The 23010-nt window shown below is 42.4% G+C and overlaps 1 protein-coding gene across 1 annotated transcript in view; it reads left to right on the top strand.

Annotated features, from left to right (window-relative positions):
- WDR64 (WD repeat domain 64) overlaps positions 1-23010 on the top strand; it is a 114460-nt gene that overhangs the window by 51978 nt on the left and 39472 nt on the right. Inside the window, exons 11-14 of the mRNA XM_045795938.2 lie at positions 12463-12589; positions 15533-15681; positions 17784-17907; positions 20268-20443. Of these exons, the coding sequence (XP_045651894.1) occupies positions 12463-12589; positions 15533-15681; positions 17784-17907; positions 20268-20443 (576 nt within the window). The remainder of the gene's footprint in view (positions 1-12462; positions 12590-15532; positions 15682-17783; positions 17908-20267; positions 20444-23010) is intronic.

The raw sequence follows: 23010 nt of genomic DNA, 5'->3' as shown, positions 1-23010 counted from the left end.
AACCACACTGGTCAAAGAGCTAGCATTCACAAGGGCAAAAAATGTGAAATACCTGGAAATAACCTTAACAAGCAATATTCACTATTTATATCAAGATAGCTATGACGTTTTTCTGATGTACTTTTATTTAAGAACATGGACAGAGGGATACGCTGTGTTTCTGCATGAGACTGTGGTACTGTAAAAGGTATTCTCCATCAAATAAGCTATCTTTAATGCTATTATTTTTTTAATGCTATTCATGACATTCAAGAATATCTTAGAAACGTTGGAAAATATCATTATAAGCTGGCATTTTTTTTTCCCTGTGGGATACTAACACATATCCTAAAGCTGCAATAAATAAAACAGAGCAGTAGTTGAAGCAGAACTAGTCAAGACACATCCATGAGAAAAGAGAAAAGGTGAGAATGAGTTCCTATCTGTATGAGCGTTTGTGTATAATAAAAGTAGCTCTCCAAATCTGTGAGCAATGGTAGTTTGTTCATTAAATGTTGGGAAAAGTGATTAACCATGTAAGGAAAAAATACGTAATCAGATGATTACTTCATTATAAACCACAAAATACATTCCATATATATTAAAGATCATAAATATAAAATACAAAAACATGGAAGTTCTGGAATTTTCCAGAAGAAAATACAGGTGAATATTCATATATCCCTAGAGGAACTCCTAAGCATAACACGTGTGGCTAAAGGAAAAATAAATATGACTACATAAACATTTGCACTTTCTGTGAATTAGAATAATAATTAATGTTTATTGGGGCGCCTGGGTGGCTCAGTCGGTTGAGCATCTTTCTCTTGGTTTCGGCTCAGGTTATGATCTCAGGGTCCTGGATCCCCGTGCTCTGCAGAGTCCCAGACTTGGGACTCTCCCCCTCTGCCCTTTCCTCCTCTGATGCACACACATGCACGCTCTCTCTCTTTCTCTCTCTAAAATAAATTTTAAAAATCTTTAAAAAATAATTACCATTTATCAAATGTTCACCAAGTGCCAGGCACTGTGGCCCATATTTTACATACTCGGACTCACCTGATGTTAATAACAACCCTATAAAATAATTACCACAGCTTTGCATATGTAAAGGCAAATGGACCTAAGTAATCTGCACAAGGTCACACAGCTACCTGATGGCTAAATATAGCAACCATCATCTCAGAGAAAGAAAGAGAAAGAAAGGACAGAAAAGGAAGGAAAGAAAAGAAAGAAAAGAAAAAGGAAAAGAAAAAAGAAAGGGAGGGAGGGAGGAAGGACGGAAGGGAGGAAGGGAAGGAGGAAGGGAGGGAAAGAAAAAAAAGAAAAGAAAAAAGGAGAAAAGGAAGAAAGAAAGGAAGGAAGAAAAAGAAAGAAAAGAGAGAGGGAGGGAGGAAGGGAGGGAGGGAAAGAGGGAGGGAGGGAGAAAAGGGAAGGAAGGAAGGAAGGAAGGAAGGAAGGAAGGAAGGAAGGAAGGAAGGAGAAGAAAGAAAGAAAGAAAGAAAGAAAGAAAGAAAGAAAGAAAGAAAGAAAGAAAGAAAGAAAGAAAGAAAGAAAGAAAGGAAGGAAGAAAGGAAGGAGAAAGAAAGAAAGAAAGAGGAAGAAAGGAAGAAAGGAAGAAAGAAAGAAAGAAAGAAGAAAGAAAGAAAGAAAGAAAGAAAAGAAAGAAAGTTAGTTTCTCCTTGCGGTAAGAACTCTTAAGATCTACTCTCTCCACAACTTCCCTGCACACTACACAGCAGTGTCAGCTACAGTCACCGTGCTGTACGTGACATCCCCAGTGCTTACTTATCTTGTATCTGGAAGTTTATACCTTGTGACCCCCTTCCTCCAATTCCCCCTCCCCTCCATTCGGTAAGTTACAATGTATCCTTTCACATAATAGAAATATCATACTGACTTTCAACATTATAAAGATGAACAATAATGTGAAAATATCTAAACAATAAATTATTTGAAATATAGTGAAACAGTGTGTAAGAAACTAAGCCATTTTATTTTTTTTAAAGATTTATTTATTTGAGAGAGTGGAGGGGAGGGGCAGAGGGCGAGGGAAAGAATCTCAAGCAGACTCCTCGCTGAACTCAGAGCCCAATGTGGGGCTCGATCTCACGATCTGGAGATCATGCCTGAACCAAAAATCAAGATTTAGATGTTTAACTGGCTGAGCCACTTCAGTGCCCTGAAATTAACCCATTTTAACATATATCTTTGGCAATCCTGTATTACCAAGGGTGATTAAGAAGATGCTAGTGATTACCTGGGTGCAAGATCATAGATGAATTAAAATATTTTTTTCTTTTTTGTGTTTTTTTTTCTTTTCTTTCTTCTCTTATCTATTTTTTATAGTAAATAAGCATTGCTTTTATAATAAGGAAACATTTTCTAATTTTAATTAAATCACAAAGAAATTTTAATGGTACTGGAAAGACAGTGAAGGTTTTGAGGCACTAAAATTAAACCGCCCTATGAATTGAGACCTGGAGTTCCCTCTAGAGAAATTCAAGGAAACAAAGACAGCTTTCTAGCAAACATTCAGGCCACTCACGCCCAGAGGTGAACAGACACAAGACATCAGCTTTCCAATGTCTTGTAAAGGTAGCGAGCATCTTAACCTGATGCGCCTTCAAGCATCCCAGCGGCTCCAGTCGGCAAATCACTTAGTATCTTTCCACACGGCTTCTTCGTGTGTAAAGTGTAGCTTTGCCTACAGGGCTGTGGTAGAGATTAAACGAGCTCATTCATGACTTCTTCAGAACACTTATTTCTTGAGCATTTATTATGTGACACCTCTTAGGTGCTAATGGGTTCCAGAGAGGGAGCGCTGAATGAGGCAGGTAAGGCTCTTTTCACAGGAAGTTTCCCTTCTCGGGGAAGAGAGACAACAAGGTAGCAAATAAAGTGGAGGACAGCAGGATAAGCATTACAGTGAGCAGAAGACACGGCACGAGCTGCCTGCACATCGCCTCTGAGGAGGGGACGTGAGAGGGGACACCCGAATGACAGAGGCACCAGCCACACAAAGATCTGAGATACGCGCAACTGAGGCAGAGAGAGCGGCAGACTGGGCACATACGTGTTTTGGCTGAAGCTGTCATCGCCAGTAGCAGCGGTACTATCATTCACGACAGCAAAAATAGCAGGTGTTTTACACATCTAACAGTCCTTCCAATTTCTTCATAAACTAGCTTTCATCACGGCAAGCTTTACCAAATTGTCAGCCAGTCACATGGTTGCTATGCCTTTTCTGAAGCCCTTTAAGCAAATTTCATCCATCCTCCTGGCTCTGCAGATCTTCCACCCAGATATCCGTCACCTCTGCAACCGCGAACCCTGTAATTCCAGTCCCAGGTCTCAGGCGTGTCAGCACCGTGCCCCGTCTGCTGCTTCTGAAGAGCTGACCAACACCGACAGAGGCCAGGAGGAACACAGATTTCCTTTCATTTCCTTAACAAAACCAAGGGGAACCATGGCTGGCAACTTTCTCAAGCACAAGTCTAGGTAGCAAAGGTTATTTTTCTTCTTTCTGCTGAGGAGAGAAATATACATGTTGTGATGACGTCTAACAGATTGCAAATGGGTTAGCAGTCGCTTTTCTTTCTTTCTTTTTTTTTTTTTTAATTTTCACTCTGGAAGCAATATGAGGGAACCCGAGAAAGGGCACAGTTCACTAGGTTGGGAGCAAGCCTTAGAGCGAGAAGCAGTGTCCTGAAACCAGGTGCCAGGTGAATAACATCAGGGCAAGCCAGAGGGGTTGCCAACCTGGCCTACAAATTGGCTGGACGCCGTCCTATTGATGACCGTGTCTAAGATACTGTCCTCAGTGATGACGGGTGCTACTGTCTTGATCCCAGGCAACATGGCTAAGAGAACGGCCTTGAAAACTGGGCAAACCTAAGTCAAAGTCTGACTCTGACAGGTACAGGTAGTGACCTGGGATGAGTTATTTGAGACTGCCAAGGAGGCTAGCAGAGTACCTTCCTCATAGCGTTGATGTGAAGATGAAATGAGATTAGCTAGCGGTTCTCAATAAACATCAGCAGTTATCAGAAAGGCAGGTGCTGTCCACTCTCCATAGTGGGGACGGGACTTGGGTTGATCTATCTGCATTGGTGCTGAACCGCCATTATGGCCACACAGGTGTAGATTATGGGGATTGTGGGTGTGGTCCGTGGCATGGGACAGGGGGAGGCTTTCCAAAAACCCGTGCTTCCGATGCTACTCATTTATATATATGTATATTTTATTTAAATTCAAGTTAGCTAACATATAGCGTAGAATTGGTCTCAGGAGTAGAATTCAGTGGTTCATCATTTACATACAGCAGCCAGTGCTCCTCACGAGTGCCCTTCTTAATCCCCGTCACCCATTTAGCCCATGCCCCCACCCATCTGCCCTCCAACAGCCCTGTTTGTTCTCTGTATTTAAGAGTCTCTTATAGTTTGCCACGCAGTCATTTATATGCGTCTCGTGCTCAGTACCTGTCAAGTCTACATGACAGTTAAACACAGTCCCTACTCTCCCTGAGCCGCTGACCCCATTCCTCACTCTCCACAAGCTACCTTGTCTTCTGCTGGGCTGAGAATGTCGAGGTCGCTTCATTAACTTCTGTCTTTTCCACCTCAAAATATTTCTGTTTTTCCTGTATTTTTTGCTGCTTTCTCTTCTTTTCCTCCTGCCCAAGAACAAGCATTTCTCTTGCTTCCTGAATCAAATCCCTGCTCTCATTCTCCTAGTCAAATACTGCCCGTCCAGAACCTTCTTTCATCAGCCAGCATCTCTCTTCTTGTTATGCTCAACGTCTCTATCTTCAAGGTTCCTCGAAGGGCCATTTGGTCCTTATTTATCCTTTACAAAATTTCTGCTTATCTACAACTGAATTGATTTTCCTCTTCAAATCTTTTCCTGACTTCTGATCTTCCTCCAGCTGTTACGATACCATTTGTTACCCACCGAACCATGACCAACTTCAAAGTCACTTTTAAACCTTTTGCTTCCCTAACCCCATCCACTGGCCAGTCTCCAAGTCTCTGAACGTTTCTCATATCCGGCACCTCCTTCTTGTTCCCACACTGTGACCTTAGTTCAAACCCACTGACAGGCTCCCAGTTGAAGGAGACACATTAGAAGGCACTCGTGGTCCTCCTACTTAAGTCTCTCCCATCTCCCCATCGCCCAAATGTTACACTGTCATGTTAATCATCATCTTACCCACTTACAACCTTGTCAGTACCTTCTTACATATCTTCAAAGACATCTCTTGCCTTATAAATAAAGTTCAAATTCTCTTTTCTAGTGTTTAAGGCTCTCCATGGTCAGGACCAGATACCTTTCTAGTTGCTACTTATTTGTTTTCAGATAGTCTAAACCTCACCCAACTCTGCCCCAAAGTCTTCCTTCTCTCCTGCCTTTGTCCGCAGTCACTCTCGTCCCATACCCAGCTAGTCTAGCCACCCTTTAAATCTCAGTGAAATATCACATCCTCCGTGAAGACTTCACCAAGAGAAAAATGGAGCTCGTCTCTCTTTGGTGAATAAGAAATGTGGGTACTTGAAATAGACCAAGGGATAGGAAGAAAAGCTGACCGTTTAAAATATATTTCCCTTAAGTTATAAAAATCAGAACTGTTTTCTGGCTTTAGCTCTTTACGCTTTCTTTCCATATGGGATTATTGTATATGAGGTAAATTCCAGTTGTGTTTTTTTTTTTTTTCTTGCTTTTTGGATGCCTGGAAGCGTCCATGATCGAGAGCCTGATTTTACTACTCCCAGCATTTTGCCACCTTCTGTCCTTGCCTTGCTGCTGGGGACATTCGATTTGGGGTAAACTGATTTGAAACATCCTCAAGAGTAGGAGTTAACTTGTGTCAGATCTTTCCTCAGAGTGACTGTCAGAAAATTTTCTGGGAAAGATCAATACACGTTAGGAACCTTCAGCTAAAAAAATGTAAGTGACCAATCGTGAAGAAAAAGTACAAACTAAGAGAAAGGAGGTAAGGACACATGTTTTGGGATTCACACTCAACTTGAAGAGTCTGAAGCAAAGAAAGTAAGCTTTTTGCTTATGTAAAGGCTTTGTTTTCCTTCAGTCTGTAACCCCACGACAGCTCACTGACCATCTTCAAAAGAAGACCCTGCTGATGGCTCTGAGCCATGGGAGCTGATGTGCCTACAAAGACATTGGGGAACCAGCCCCTACATGAAGTTTCCTTTCGTTTGTGGCTATCACCCTCTAGTTATATAACCTGGGACACTGCTGTCATTGCACATTTGCTTGAGGTGGGCCATGATGTTTCTGAGTTTTGCCCTGTGGGACTACTTCCTCTTGGCCGCACCCTCCACTTCCATCAGCTTTCAGGACCCTCCACCCCTTGCACAAATACACACACACACACACACGTTTGCATGTACACACATACACATTCACTACCTAAAGTAACTATCTGAGTATATTGTTGACATTAACTTTCATGTCTTAGTAAATATAATTCTTGAAAACGTCTGACACAGTTCTTTGGCAGGTAAACTGGTTGTATCTCAGAGCTATCCTACTAGGAATCTTGAGTTCTACTGTGTTAGTATGAATCTGTCAATATAGGAGCCCCTGCTAAGTGCCTCATATTGTATCCTGCCCGGTGCCTAATACCTTTACATCTTTTGACATCTTTTGATGTCATCTCTGCCCAAAAGGAGTTAAAAATCTAGTTGAGTAAATAAGGCAAAACTACCAAAAATCTTTGATGGCAAAACCTAGTAATGACAAAAACATCCAGTTCAGCTCTCCTAGAGAAGTGGAGCCAATTATGAAAGCTGGTTTTGCAACTTGAAATCAAGAAGTCATGAAATCGTAATCTCAAAAGGCAAGGTTGATCTGGCAACCTAGCAAAACTTAAAATGCTCACAGCCTTTGACACAAAAATTCTACCTCTATGAATTTATCAAACAGGTGTGTCTAGATTACTATACAAAAATTGCATATACAGGGGTTCACTAGTACTTTACTACAAGAAAAGAAAAGAAAAAAGTCTAGCTCCATCAGCCGGGGACTAATTAGAATAAATTATAGAGCATCCGTACCACAGAACACTATGCAGCCGTTAGAAGGAATGAAGTAAATTTAAGTAGTTAAGTGCACCCTCACATAGATGTGAGCTCTTCCTATACGTGACCTCATTTAATGTTTGTGACAACTGCACGAGACAGGTTCTGGTATAACCTCCCTTACAAAGGTAAAAACTAAGGCTCAGAGATGTTTAGTGATTTGCCCAAGGTCACACAGCCAGTAAGTGGTGAAGGAGGATTCAGCTGAGCTTGTCTGCCTCCAGAGGCAATATTGCCAACAGCAATTAACCTAAGAAGTAGAACTGGAGAGCCCAGAAGGAGTGGGGAGGTGGGAAAGGGGACTGTGGTGTTTGTACAGTTTGAAATTTTCTAGTAGACACATCTGATAACTTGGTCCTTAAAAAGTTCATTTTTCAAAGGCATGCTGGCTGCCTTCATTTCATTTCTGTTTGCCAGTTATCGCAGAGGAAAAATGTAGGAACCAGATAACAAAATTAACAGTTTTAGTTTCTCATGGCAAAAATATTTTTCCTCTTGTTATTTGTAAGAGATTAAAAAATGCATCTTTGCTTTGAATTCATACACAAGTAACATCGAATGCCTACTGTTTGTACTATACTGTTATACATATTTATTTTCAAATATAATATTCATCTATAATACAATGTCAACCCTCAAAAGAGTCATAATATCAGATATCTTCAGACTCTTCCAATGTAAAATCATGTAGCCCTAATACGATTCATCTGGGGTCTAAAATCTAACTAATGTCTTGTAGTTGTTGGGTAAAATTAGGGGGGCCGGCAAAATCCCAGCTTCCCTTGACAAATCAGAAATGCTGAATTCCCAGGTCCTTCTCTCTATCTAAATGATACTGCAATTCTAAAAATTTCTGCCAATACAAGTTTTAGCATGGCACAGTTCAAACATCTGTTCAAATAGCTCTTACAGTGCACGATAATTACTTGTGTTGTAGCTACTCTCCCGACCAGATGAAAGTCTGTTCAAGAACAGCTGTAATAGTGCTTCTCTTGATCGTTTGCCTCTGTAGCACCTAGCTCGGAGTTCCAGAGTTACTTGCTGTATAAGGAATTGTGCATGTCATGTTAGTTTTGCACCTTTTTATAATTCTTTTTTATGTATTTCAGGCCAACTCCTACACATCAGATATATTGCTCTAGGTCACTCTATAATAAATACCCATCAAGGAAAAAAAGGAATCCTTTATTTTATTTTATTTTATTTTATTTTATTTTGTTTTATTTTATTTTATTTTATTTATTAGAGAGAGTACAGGAGCGGTGGGGGGCAGAGGGAGAGGGAGAAGCAGATTCCCTGCTGAGTGGGGAGGCTGATGCAGGGCTTGATCCCAGGACCCCATGATCATGACCTGAGCCAAAGGCAGATGCTTAACCTACTAAGCGCCCCCCCCCAAAAAAGCACTTTATTCATGCATTTGGATAATAGTGATTGGTATTGAGTTTGCAAGAAAAGCCAGTAAACCTGGTTGAATCAAAACAGTCCTCACTCCTGGCACATAGACATGTAGAGTTTTCAAACAGAGTCGATGAATTATGTTTGCTAATGTGGTCCCATTTATTAATTGATTTATCTAGTTACACTGTTGAGTTCTGACTGTCTCTGCATTGCTGCACTTCTGTAAATTCCTACAAGGTCCTGGACCAAGACGGGGGATAAACAAGAGAGCAGACCCAAACCCAGCCAAATAACCAGGCTAACTAAGTATGTGTTCTACATAAGACACTGGGGAAATAAATAGCATGTGGTTCCTCTCTCAAGCGAGCTATAGTTTAGTAGAGAAGGACCCTTAGCAAATCATCATATGACAGTTGCTCATTGCTATTCATGTGGACAGGTATTATGGGCATCTACAGGTGGGACATCTCAATTAGGAGGGTGACCAATGGGAGTTGTCCAAAGGAGATGAGTTTTTGGATTTTTCAACTTGCAACAAGTACTATGTTTTTATACCATTAGTACATATATAGGTGTCCCGAAACTGTGTATACTCTTATTTTGCCTGTTTCAGTGTTCTCTGTGAATAAATCCTACTGAAATTTCCTTTTTTCCCCTCAGCACTATATTTTGAGATTTATCCACGTTATTACATACAGCTCTAGTTCATTTATTTTAACTGGGGCACAGGATTCTGTTGTATGTGCATTACACATGTATCACCTTGGCCAATGAACATTGGACTTGTTTCTACCCTTTGTGTCTTTGGGGTTGTGGCTTTGGTTGAACAGAGAGCTTTAATTCTAACTCAGTTGAATGAATCAATCTTTTATGGCTCATGCTTTTTGTGCTTATTGAAGAAATCGTTTTCAACTCAAGTTCATAAAGATATCCTCTTCTAAGTTTTCCTAAAAATTATAGTTTCTTCTACACGGGTTTCTAGGCTCCGTCTTCCATATCTGTAACTTCCCCAGCCTGGCCTCTTGGGCTGCAGTGTAGAAATAGGTCTAGTTCCTGAGCCAGGAGTAGTTTTGGTTTAGTTCCTGGTCGAAGGCACGTTCCTCCTTGCTCCCTGGTCTCACAGCTTCCTAAACCCTGTACCTCCAGATGAAGTGAACAAGAGCGGCTCGGTCTCCCTGTTCTGGACTAGAGAGTTGCTCCAGGCTCTGCCATGAAGCGCTCGGTGCCTCTGGTCCCACCTGCCTGGGGCGGCTCTCCTGCTGCCCCTGCCTGGTCCGATGGGGGGCACGCGCCTCTGAGGCAGCCCCTCCTTCGCTTCATGCGTCTCTCTTGCTTGGATCTATAGACGTATGCGTCTTGCTTTGAAGACTTGCTGTTTCTTTTTGCTTTCTCTTTTTTATATATTCTTTACTATTTCTCTGTGTTTGGAGAAGAAATGGCACATCAAGGCATGAACGTATGGAACTGTAACTCCTTAATTCTCTTTATAAGAGATTTGAGGAAAGAGTAGCAGTTAACTATACAGCAGGGGATGTTGAAAGGAAATTGCAGATGATAGGAAGAGTAGGTGCCGTGCCCAGAGACCAGAATGAGAAGGAGGGTTTTGGAAACGGGGAGCAGTTTGGTATAACAGTGACAAAGATGACACATGGGACCCCAGGACAGGTGCGGCAGGATCTGACAGCCCAACAGTCACCCCGTCCCTAAAATCACACAAAACACCCAAACACTGAAGAAGAGAGAAATATGAAAAAAGAAAACAGCCCTGCTCTATAGAAAGCATTACAGATTTAAAACCTGCTCACATCAGTTCAGTGAAGAACAGAGTGCCGGTGTTGTACGTCCATTCTAGAAACAAGAAAGCTGAGGCTCCAGGAGTTTAAGTGATGTGCTTGAACTGAAATCCAAATCCTCTGCTGCCCCTTCCCTTGTTCTTTCCAGCAACCATGATTCAGAGCATATACATATGGCAAAAAGCCTGCCAACCCTGAATGCATCTCGGCCAAAGCAGTACAATCAGAAACAATTTAAATTGGGATAAGTTTCTTTGGCACTCCTCCATTCTACTTTCACGTTCTTCTCCTACTTGTCTCTCATTCTGGACTCTGAACCTAAATTCATGAAGAGTCCATTATACTTGCTTAACCTATGATACAGAAAACTGAAAGGTTCAGTATTCTAGCAACTACCCCAAATTTGCATTTTTACTAGAACAAAGGAAGTAACTTCCAGCCGTATGGGTTCTGAGTAATACTGGCCTACCGAGGGTCTGCATTTTTTTTTTAAGATTTTATTTATTTATTTGACAGAGAGAGACAGCCAGCGAGAGAGGGAACACAAGCAGGGGGAGTGGGAGAGGAAGAAGCAGGCTCCCAGTGAAAGAACCTGACATGGGGCTCAATCCCATAACGCCGGGATCACGCCCTGAGCCGCAGGCAGACACTTAACCGCTGTGCCACCCAGGCGCCCCAAGGATCTGCATTTGAGGCCAAACTCCTTACCAGTGCTCCCTAACTCACATGACTTAGACATCCTTATGCTCCTACATAAAAGAATCAAACCGCCTTTGCAACAGTGAGATTTGAACTCATTTAACTCAATTACAAGTGTCTCAAGAAGTCAGTTATCTCCCTGTTAACAAAACTACTTAAAGTTTGATATCTTGTTCTACAGTGATCACTCATTTACTCAGCAAATATTCCAATTTAACAGGTTAATAATGACTATTATAAAGTGAAAATATTATTCAAGGATGCATGATAGAAAATATCACTTTGATCAAATCACACTTCTTTCTGAAACTCAATCACACTATAACTTGCTTACAAAAACAGAATAATGAAGAAGACTAAGACGGACCAGTTATTTCAAGTGATAAAGGGTAAACTTGACCTACTTTTGCTGAATTTATACTTTATTTTTCTTTCTATTCTCTTAAAACAACCCAAGCTCTATTTAGGTAATTACATAGTTCTTTCCTTTCTCAAAGGAGTGCTTAAATAACCTATTTCTCCACACTCTTACTGTATCTAACCCATCCGTAAAAACTGCTTTCTGTAATTCTTACATCCCTGGACAGGAGGAGGGGGAAACTCTTAGAAACCTCATTTAGTAAGATGTTCCATCCTTTTCTTTTTTTAAAAAAAGATTTTATTGATTAATTGGTTTACAGAAAAAGCACAAGTTGGGGAAGGGACAGAGGGAGAGGAAGAGAGAGAATCTCAAGCAGGCTTCACGCTGAGCGTAGAGTCTGATGCTGGGCTTGATCTTAGACCCTGAGATCAAGACCTGAGCTGAAATGAAGAGCCGGACGCTCAACCAGTTGAACCACCCAGGTGCCCCGATGTTCCATCTTCTTAAGTCATAAAAGAGCAATTTGAAACCCTCCACTTAAAATATGTCTTCTGTCTGGGGCACTTGGGTGGCACAGCGGTTAAGCGTCTGCCTTCGGCTCAGGGCTTGATCCCGATCTTATGGGATCAAGCCCCATATCAGGCTCCTCCGCTATGAGCCTGCTTCTTTCTCTCCCACTCCCCCTGCTTGTGTTCCTTCTCTCGCTGGCCGTCTCTATATCTGTCGAATAAATAAATAAAATCTTTTAAAAAAATAAATAAAAAATAAAAAAATAAAATATGTCTTCTGTCTAATTTCCAATCCGTAGTGTAGGGAGAAAGGTGTCTTCATTTGAACTGTTAAGTCATGATCAGTCCTCCAAATTCTTAAAGAATAATAAATACTATATTTCTCTGTAATGATAGAAAAATCCAGTTCCTTTAAGCAAATTTTTAATCACTGCTGCTCTTTTTCTTTGATGTTAACCAACAATAATTGAACCAAGAACCAAACTGGAGTTTAGCAAGTGTGTGCTCGTCACATAAATCGTAGTTGCTGCACGTTCGTTAAGAACATACTGCAGACTCTGAAAATGCTTTGAGTGGGGAACGTAAGGTGTAAGAGTGGTGAACTGTGTTCTTTCTTCTCCCAGGCCTTCAGGGTGTGGGATATACAGACCCTTTCACTATTGCAAGTGTTCCATGACAGCCACGGAGGTCCGGGAGACATGCAGATCTATTCTATGGTATACGATGCCAATCACGGCATGCTTATTACAGGTAAGTGGACCCGATTAATGGCAGACAAAACTCATACCTTGACTTTCAGTGTTTTTTTAACTAGCACTTGAGCACTAACCAGAAGAAAAACAGAAGTAGAAGGGGAATGAATGTGTTAACTGTGATTCATCACAGTAGATATTTAATTCAGCTCCACTCCTTCCTGTCTTTCCATGGCCAGGTAGATAAAATGTGTAACTGCACTTGCTTGAAAAAACCAGGGCAGTGCGCCAAGTCCTTGAGCCAAGGAAGGTGGCCTTGGGTAAAGCAAGAAGTGGTGTGTGATGTGTTGCTGCATCAAAGGCAAAACCAGCTCTGTTTTGACTCTTAGGAGCTGAAATAGGAACCATCTTTGAGTGGCTACACCAGCTTCAATGTCCCCTTTATTCTGTGAGGCAGTTTGGCCCCATGCATTCTGGTACTGAGACAGTTAGAAGGTGCTGACCTTCTCACCCGCCTTTGCATCTAGACAATAAAGTGGAGAGAGGATAGAGTCCCAAATGAGAGATCCACAGTGCTGACACCAGCAGATTTGTTCCCTCCTGTACTTGTTGCCTCTTAAAAACATGCTTCCTAAAGACACAAAAGGTGCTGCTGCACATTTAGGTTAAACGCTGTTCACAAGCATGCCTTCAGGCTTCAGATGAAAAATGAAGGATATTAACAATACTTCTTCCTTCCGCAACACCAACCCTGAATGCATTTCCTAAGCGTTTTCCCACTAACCACCTGTTCTGAGTTCCCGTGGGATTAATTAGGGCAGGGACATGGTTGGTGCTATCTCTGCTGGTGGACAATATAATTATTTTTAACCTGGGTGGTTTTTTTTCTGCATTAGGAGTGAACTAGCACTTCATGCTTGACAGATAATTTTACATCTTGCAAAACAGAACTTAATTCTAGGTGTAAGCACTCCTCTTCTATATTAGTTCTTCCAAAAATAACATGCTAATAACTACCAGCATATTTTCTCCTAGTACCCCCACTTGCATGTCTGATTAGTAGGCTCAGCATTTCCAACCCATTTATCACCAGAGTAATTAAGGACTCAAGTATCAAGACAAAAGAAGAAGGAAAAGGAAGAGGAGGAAAATGGAGATTGCATCCCAGTTTTATGTAATTCTGACAGTGCTTTGCTTACAAAAACATACGGCTCGTGTGTCGCTTACGTTGACTCCAACCACCAACTCGACATCAGAATTACAGGAAGCTTGTCTCCCAGACTTTACTTCATGCTCTGATTCCAAAGAAGCCGCCATAGTAATCTTCTAACCCCATGACAGCAGCGCCCCATTCTGGAAATGCTTTCTTGAATATAGTGTTACTGTCGCCGTCGTTTGTATCATTCCTCTGTTGTGACGGCGCCCTCTCGTGAAGTTCTCCTACAAAGTGCTTTCGTGTACTTTATTTCATTTCACCTGCACAACCATAGGAGGTAGGAATTATTGTCCTAGTTTATAAATGACACCAAATATTAAACAGTTCAACTGACTAGTAGGAAAACACCAGGTTGGGGCGCCTGGGGGGCTCAGTCAGTTAAGCATCCAGCTCCTGATTTCGGCTCAGGTCACGATCTCAGGGTTGTGAGATCAAGCCCCATGTTGAGCTCCATGCTCCGTGCGGAGTCTAGTTGAGTTTCTCTCCCTCTGCCCCCCACCCCACTTACGTGCACTCGCGCGTGCTCTCTCTCTCTCTAATGAAACAACAACAACAAAAACCCAGCAGGTTAAAAGGTAGAGCTGGGATTCAATCCCAAAGCATCTGGCTTCTGAAGCCACATTCTTTCTCTGTAACCACATTGTGTCCACAGCAGTAGTGTAACTAGCCCAAAACATAGAGGATTACCGCCGGTTCACAAGCATATCTGTCTTCGTTGTTGTCAGTTCTAAATAGAGCTAGTCATGATATGATGTTAAAGGGTCTACCAGGAAGTTCCAAGAGTTGGTTATCTGCCTACCATATTCCTCTGATATTTCCATATTAGGATATTTGAACTGAGAAATATTACCAGAAAAACCTTTTAAGTCGTTCTTTACAGATGAACAGACTTTATCTTAAACTTTAAGTAGCTTAGGAAAGGGCTTCGTTAACTCCTGGGGCTCCTTTTCCTACAGGTGAGATTGGAAAGTGTGAGAAACTCCGTAATACAAAGTGTTGACCTTTGATAATTTAATCTCCACATCAGTAAAACAGAGAAGTTTCATTTTGTTTGATCTTTGAAATGCTTTGAGTTTCTTATTTATATTTCTAGACATTACACCAAAACAGAATGCATGGTTGATTTTGAGAGTTAAATCACATTTGCCTTTTGTATTAACCCAGTAAAGCCAAACCAGCACCCTTAGGAAAATGCAAATAAGGAATACCTGCTCTCCACCTGCTTCCCCACGTTGATTTGGAAATTAATCTTATTTAACATTGATATTGCAGGCATGGGTGTGTAACCATTCTCATTCATTACATTTAATAAGGCTGTGTTTACAGAGTGCTTTGTCGGTTGTTGGTCAGAAAAGGCTCTCTGACAATAAATTCCAATCACTAAATGGAAGCTTACCTTCCGCAGAAAGCTGCCCATCCCCGTGATTACTATTCACCAGATGGAGAGGCACACGGCAGGCACTCTCAAGAAGGAAAAATGTAGACTCTACAAAAATAGAAAAATTGGAATCACTGAAAAGAGGATATCAATGAATCCAAATGGCCTGCACTTGAAAATTAATGATGCCCCCAATGAATGCTTTTCTCTTGCTGAATAACATTTACTTTATTTGTCAAAAAATGTCTTAGAGAAAATAAGTGTGTCTTCCCCTCATTGGATAGCCTAGGAATTGATGTTACTAATCTCGCCGGTGGGTGGTTTCCAAACACAACTGATTGGGAAAAGTCCTTCATGATTCCAAACTTCTGATGTTGGTTGTTTGTGAGATTCTCACTCTGTTCCAGGATCGAGTGTTATGGACATGTACCCTCTGACCAGGATGGTGCAAGGTACAAGACAGATCCCTCGCACTCACGAACGAGAAATCAACATCATGCTTTACAACCGATATTTTCACCAAGTACTTACTATCTGTTCTGAATCCATCATGAGGGTAAGTATGTGTTGGCTCTTCAGAAAGAAAAAGGCAAAGCAGAATTTTCTCTTTTTCGAGGTAAGTCTTTGAGTGATTGAGTAAACGTAGTGTCACGTGTGATGAGACTCGACAGTAGAGCTATTTTTAAGCGCTCGCGAACACACGAAAAACCAGTATTTTCAGCCAGCTCAGACGGCATGCTGTTCAGCTGCATCTGCAATTAAATAAATAAAGCTAGTTTTTACTATCGGAATAGGAATTTTAAAGGAAATATACCAAGGAAGGAGTAACTAGGATGGATGGATGGGTAGATGGGAGGGTGGATGAATGGATGGACAGATGGATAGATAGATAGATTTTTATATCCGAGCTATGGGCAGAGGCTATGGTAAGAAGGAAGGGAGCGGAATTTGTAATATTTCTATAACTTCCAGAGAGGTAGGATATGTGCCAAGAACCTTCAATCCATGATCGTATGTAATCTTCAAACTGATTCTGTGCGGACAGATAAAGGGTTCCATTTTAAAGATGAGGAAACCAGGACTCATGGCGATCAAGCCACTTGCCCCAGATTGCATAACTAGTAAGCGTCACAGCTGGGATGTGTACCGAGGTTGGTGTGATGTCATCACCGAGCTCCCCAGAGGCCGGGGTACGCAGCCATCCTGAGCGCGTCTGTAATTACGACCATTGAAGCCATCTAGCAGTGATGGCTGGTGGTGTTTGCTTCAGAGGGCCATCCTTTTATTTCACGCATGCTCTCCAAAAGGAGACATCTGGAGCAGTAGAGAGCATCCTCTGCAGACCCTTTAAGTCCCCTCTCGATCTCTGACCTTCTGTGCTCATCTGCGGAGATTTTCTCAGGCCAAACTCTCGGGAGCTCGGTTAACGATCACCTAGTTCTGATAATGCCTCATAGAATAAGTAGAGGAAAGCTAAAACTCAAACCTACTCTGTTTTCCTGAAATACTGACCTCTAGGGGGGAATTGGCTTCTCTGGAAGGGGAGAAGGGGAGAAGGAATGCATCTAGGTGAGTTTTCATACTTGAGTGGTTGGTTGAAGAGGAGTCATTCTTCAGGCAGAACATGGGTGACCTCTGAGACCCGTTCATGTCACACATTTCTCTTCTCCTTTAAGGACTTTGTCTGTACTGGGGGCACTCAGAGATTGAGAATGTGGGCTCTCGGGCCAAACTGACCTCATTCAGGTCAGCCAGTGGCCCTTGGTTGGCCTCCAGATGATTCCACCAGGTCCCTCTGGTCCTGCTCTCCCTCTTTGAGTCCAGCTGCAACAACTGTCTTTCAGCTCCCTGGAGGGACAATGGGCCTTCCCATCTCTGGCCCTTTGCTCATGCTGCCTCTGCCCCACAGACCTTGAGGGTGACCGTCTGTCTTGCCAGTGAGTTTCGTTACTCACCGGCAGTCTAGTTTACATGTGAGCATGGCATATCCACGAAGAAGGAGAGATTTAGACCGAAAGGCTGAAGGTCTAGAGCCTTGACTGTGTTTCCAAAGGGAGAGAATGATGTATCCTGACATGTTTCTGGATTTTCTGATTACCCCCAGCCTGATTACAGACAGCCTTCTCTGAAGTCTCTCTCTCTCCCCCTCCAAGAGCAAGGCCCATGTCCCTAATTAGAACACTTCTTGGAGAAGTCAGTGAGCTCCTTCCTCAGGGTTCTCTCAGATTCCGTGCTGTTCCCAGAGATTCTGTGCTGTGACTCCTAGCTAATTTGGGTGAGCGTCAACAGGGAATAAATCCAGTCTGATTTTGTCTGGTGTACTTGCAGTGGTTACATTGCTATCTGGCCACTACTCTTGCTTCGTGCTCACAGTAGCAAAATTCGCTACTTCCTCCACAGCCAAGGCTGCCTAAAATAGTCGCTGCCTGTCTCGGCCACCTCGGTGTGCCGCGGACACGCTCCAGGATCCCACAGGAATGACTAGATGGCACTGCATCTTTTAGAACTTTCTTTGATCAAACCAACATTCAGGGCAGAATGTTGGAAAAGATTTTAGAAGAGCATAGTACCCATTCTGAGGCTGTTTTGAATACTGTTAAATTTTCGTAAGAGCCGAAGGGTATATGGATGATTTGATTTTTTTGTTCTTTCCTACAGGTTTGGGAACTCGAGACTGGCCTCCAAGTATACCAGATTTTAGACCCTCATGGCTTCAGTGTTGAACTGACTTCTGCAGCTGTTGATGAAACTGGATTTCTTTTTGCCACAGGAGCGTACAATGGTCAGATTCCCATCCAGAATATGGCCTCCCTGCTTTAGTGCCCTGAGAGTTTGTGCTAGGAACTCATTGTGTGGGTTAGAGAGAGAGCGTGAACCAGCTGGAATATGTCCGCGTGACAGAGAGGCTGCTCTGCCCGACAGAATGGGCATCACAGTACTGTCACCGCACCTCACATCACATTCATATTATTGCTGTAACGTTTGTGAAGGTCTTTCACGCGTATCTCATTCTACCTTTGGCAGGACTTGTGTTGCACTGACTCCTTTTGTCCTTTTACTTTTGGGGACCATCAGCTAAGAGATGGATGTTTAGACTTCGTGCTTGCTGATAATATTTTTACCGACAGTAGCTCTGGGGACTAGACAGAAATCCAGCCAACTTTGTTATACAACACCCAGAATTCTGTATTGGACCCCTTTATGAGTCCCAGCTCCTTGGGGGCATGTGCCGTGTCAAACTCGAGAGGATGTCAGGCTCAGGTGGTGTTATGTCCCTTGCTGCTCCTCCTGCTATGGAGCACTGCGTAGAACTTTCTGGAGCTAAGCACTCCGGCCTGCCTCACCTTTCACCTCACCTTGCTCTGACCTCCCACAAAAGAACTACTTTATCTAGACAATATGACCAACTTGCATGCACTACTCATAGTTTATTTATTCTAGAGATATATTTACTAAAGAAATTCTTGCTTGTAAGCCAGTTGGTGGGATGAGTGAACATCCTGACGTGAAAGTCTGATTTTCAAAGTGTGACAGATCGCAGTACACGTGAAAAGAAATCATGAATGCTAAGTTGATGGGGCATGAATAAACGCAATGCTCCACGTGTGGGACGGTTCTTAAGAAAGCCGTTTCAACTGCTCTACACACACATGAAAATTAGTTATAATAGAAGTTCTGAGCATGTACACAACTGTTACCAGGCATAACCATCAGCAGTTCATACAGATGACTAAGACGGTGTTGTTTTCACGCAAGCAAGTCCTATCTCATTGTTAGTGCTAGGGTCTAGAGTTTCCTTAAACTTGGGCAGTTGGTTCTCCTCAGAGGTCACTGACAAAGATGCTGCACCATCCTAGGTCACCCTGCAAGGTAGGGTTCTCTGACTCTTGGAGCAGCTCTGCTCACAAGCCAGCAGTCTTCCTCATCCCCACCCCCCCAACCTAAGCTGACCAACTCCTCTCCCTGCCCTCTGCCCCATTAAATCTGACTGCCAAAGTCCCAACGTAGCGGGAAATCTGGGCTGTGACACTGTGGGCCACACACCCAGGACTGAAGGAGAGCATTTCTCTTTTCACTGTTTGTATGACTATGTTCCTCCATGACCATAAAGTCCTCAAGGGCAGGAACCATGCCTGTTCACTTTGCATTCACAGCTCCTCGCATAGTGCTGAGTATAGAGGGAAAATTTAGTCAGTGTTTAATGATGTTGTGAACAAATAAATGGTAGGAGTTGTGAGTATTGCTGACAGAGAGAAGCTGGCAGAAGGAAAGAAAAACAGCACAGTGAGAACATTATGGATGTCCAACAGGAGTAGAGCTGGGGGATACGAAGTGGGGGTGGTATTAGGGTCAAGCGAAGGAAGGAAAGTGCTGTGAGGAGCCGTCCACTAGATTCCAAACTTGAGGTGACCCCAGAAAAGCCCACGTGAAGAGGATTCCTACACGGAGTGATGATCTAGAAATAGCCATTCAACAACCACGCTGTTTATCACATCTCCTGGCCCCTTCATCAAGCTCCCTTAAATCAAATGACCCAAGTTAACTGTAAACAAAGTATGATTTCAAATGTAAGAAGAAACTCAACACCGCTGTTGCATGTCCTTCCCATGTAACTGACAAAACAACTCAAAGCTTGATAGATTCCTATGTGCTGGAATTCTCTTTAATGTTTTATTACCCAATAGGGGCAAAAGCCTTCAAACACATCAACACCTTAGGAAATGTGATGTCATTGGATTGATCTTTTACTATGAATGACTATTGTGGCATGATATTAGGTAAATAGAAAGATACTGGGGAGTATTTAGCAAACTGGAGGGTTTGGAAGAATAAGGGCAGAAAAGATCCACTTCAGCCAGAAAGCTCAGCTAGGAGAGTCCGAGTGTTTCAAGAAAACTGTCACAAATTTCAAGACGTTGCCTAGTCCTGTTAATTTTATCAGCCTGTGACAAACGAAGGCATACAGAAATGTATTCTGTGCACAGCAAGACTAAGGAGACTCACACATCAGTCTTAGCAGGAAATAAATATACGATAAATTGTTGGCAGAAAGCTTTCAATTAGATCAATTTTTGTCTGAGATAAAAGCCAAGCTTTCTATAAATTACTTGTACCTACATAGTCTTTTTCTTGTGTGCTCAGGAACAATTAAAATCTGGGACTTTGGCAGTGGGCAGGAGATGAAAGTGTTGCCGGAAGGGAAAGACTGGAAGGAGGAAGAGCACTGGCTGCGACGCCTGATTTTCCTGAAAGCCCAGGAAAAACACCAGTATTTGATCCTCGCCTTGGAGCGCAACGGGAAGATCAAGATGGTCCAGGTGTGCAATCCCTGTTCTGTATCTGTGCTCTATGCGCTTTCTTGGGAACGTCAGTGGAGTACTGGATGGTCCCCATCTCACTCTTCTGCCAGTCAGCTGAGAATAGCATTTCTCCACCAGTCTTCCTAGGAGGCTCCTAACTCAGACCATCCTTGCCCAGGTCCAAGACGAGAGCAGAAAGAACAGCTGCTCAGGGACAGCTTCTCACCCACCAGCGTTTGCCAAAGGATCAGTCAGGACCCCCTGGAGCGGGTATCAGAAAGGTGAAACACCCACAGGTGCCCCCCCCCCCGACATGCTGTATACTCTCATGTGGGGATACTCCACTGGCAGAGCTGCTCCCCAGCAGCCTCTCTGAAGGGGAGCAGTGATTTCTCTCTGTCCTTAGAACGCATAATGCATTCAGGGACGCTCAAGTCACTTTTTCAGTTTGTCACCAAAATTGCTTTGTTTACTTTAAGGTTAATGATGCAATCTGCTCAGGGCCATTTCGGGAGGATTGAGGTAGGCTCATTTATTTTTTTCTGTGAGTCTATTACCACCGAAGAATGCTAATGCCTACTTCATATTTAAAATGAAGGCTAGATCATTTATCCTGGCTACTGAGTGGATCTCCCTCTGCCTAGAACTCAAGGACTCGTTGACTTTATTATTCCCCTTCTGAAAGCTGAGAGCAGAAAAAAAAAAATCTTAAATTAGGTTAGCAATCATGAAATTTCAGCATTGATTAAGGTGACTGATGGCCTTTCTGCTAGAAAAAAGGAATGAAAAACATCCCTGATTGAATATACTCTTCCCATGTGGTCTGAGCAATCCGAATAGCAGCATAGGAATGTCTTAGTAATACGCTTTACAGCACAACAGCGGACTGATTTCCCTTCTTTAAGGGAATGCAGTTGACCGTCAGTATGCTTTTCCTAACAGACGATGTCTTACAAACACTCCTTTTTTAACAACGGCAAAAAAATAGCCTGGTGCTGTTCCCACATCAAAATTGGTTTTGGTTTTACTGCAGCATTTGTCATTTTGGTTATTCTGGTTCTCCATGTCTCCAAAATCCGTGGACTGAGCTTGAGGAAGCCTGAAAATCTCTCTTATTTGTGCTTGTGTTCCTGCTCCGCCCTGAGCAGGGGCTCACAAGGATTGAGAGAGTGAAGAAATATAGGAAACCTTTTTTAAAATATACAACAGGAAATGTTTGGGAAGGGTTTTTTTGTGTGTGTTTTTTTAAAGATTTTATTTATTTATTTGGGAGCAAGAGAGTGAGAGAGCACAGAGGGAGAAGAAGAAGCAGCCTCCCTGCTGAGCAGGGAGCCCGACGTGGGGCTGGATCCCAGGACCCTGAGATCATGATCTGAGCCAAGGACAGACGTTTAACAGACTGAGTCACCCGGGTGCCCCAATGTCTGGGAAATTTTAGAGAATTTTTATTAATATTGGAGAGAAGAGCTTTACAATAAGCATACCGTCGAATGCACACTTCCTTATTATTTATGGTTAATGCTTTTTATTATTACTTATTGTTATTACTTGCCTATTAAAAATAAGATATGGTTTGATTTATATACTTATTTTCTAGAATACTGTTGACCCTTCAACAACATGGGTTTGAACTGCATGGGCCCACTTATATGCAGATTTTTTTTACAGTACAGTACTACAAATGTATTTTCTCTTCCTTATCATTTTCTTGATAACATTTTCTTTTCTCTAGCCTACTTTATTGTAAGACTACAGCTTATAATACATATAACATACAGAGTCTGTGTTAGTCATCTGTTTATGTAATCTGTAAGGCTTCCAGTCAACCAGGCTATTAATAATTAAGGTTTGCAGGAGTCAGAAGTTGTATGTGGATTTTCAACTGAGTGGGGCTCAACTCTCCTAACCTGCATGTTGTTCAAGGAAAGTACTTTCATTCACTCATTCTTTTTTCGAAGAGCATTTAGGAAATGTGTCTCATGGACCAGAAAGATATCTTCCCTTTTGTCATGGAACTTACAATTTAACAGGAAGGATTGGTCTTGATCTACCTATTACAAGTGTTACAAACACTTGCGCAGAGAGCTCCGTGAATTGACTGTGGTGGGCGGTGCCCAGCCGAAGCGGAGTCAGGAGAGATTTCATTTTCCACTGGTTTCCAGTGAAATTCAACACTTCAGGAGTCACTTTGTGCGCTCCACGTGTGCTAGGTGTTCTTCCAAATCCCAAGAGTCTATGGAAAATAAGGTATTTAGAAACTAGATTATTCAGACCCACCCTCCACTGAAAACAATGAAAAGTTCTGGATAAAACAGTTACTGAATCTCTCGACTAACATTAAAGAGCTGACAATATTAGTAATGAAATAGCAGACCGAAAATTTAGTGAAAGTGGAGCATGAAAGCGGTAAATGAAGAACTGAAACACCATTGTTTTTCTCCTAAGGGCATTTTCCAAAGCAAATAAGAGTTCAATTTTGGAGGCTCACCTCGTTAGGAGGGACAAAGAAGTCAAGTCCCAGGGCCTGCCTAAGGCAAAGAATTTAATACCATGTCTATAATATGCTGGGACTCAAAAGTTACACT

The sequence above is a fragment of the Ursus americanus genome, chromosome 2, assembly GCF_024610735.1.
Source record: "Ursus americanus isolate L20-20 chromosome 2, mUrsAme1.1.p, whole genome shotgun sequence".
Classification (NCBI taxonomy): domain Eukaryota; kingdom Metazoa; phylum Chordata; class Mammalia; order Carnivora; family Ursidae; genus Ursus; species Ursus americanus.
The sequence above is the reverse complement of the archived record's forward strand: the minus strand, read 5'-3'. Positions and strand labels throughout refer to the sequence as shown.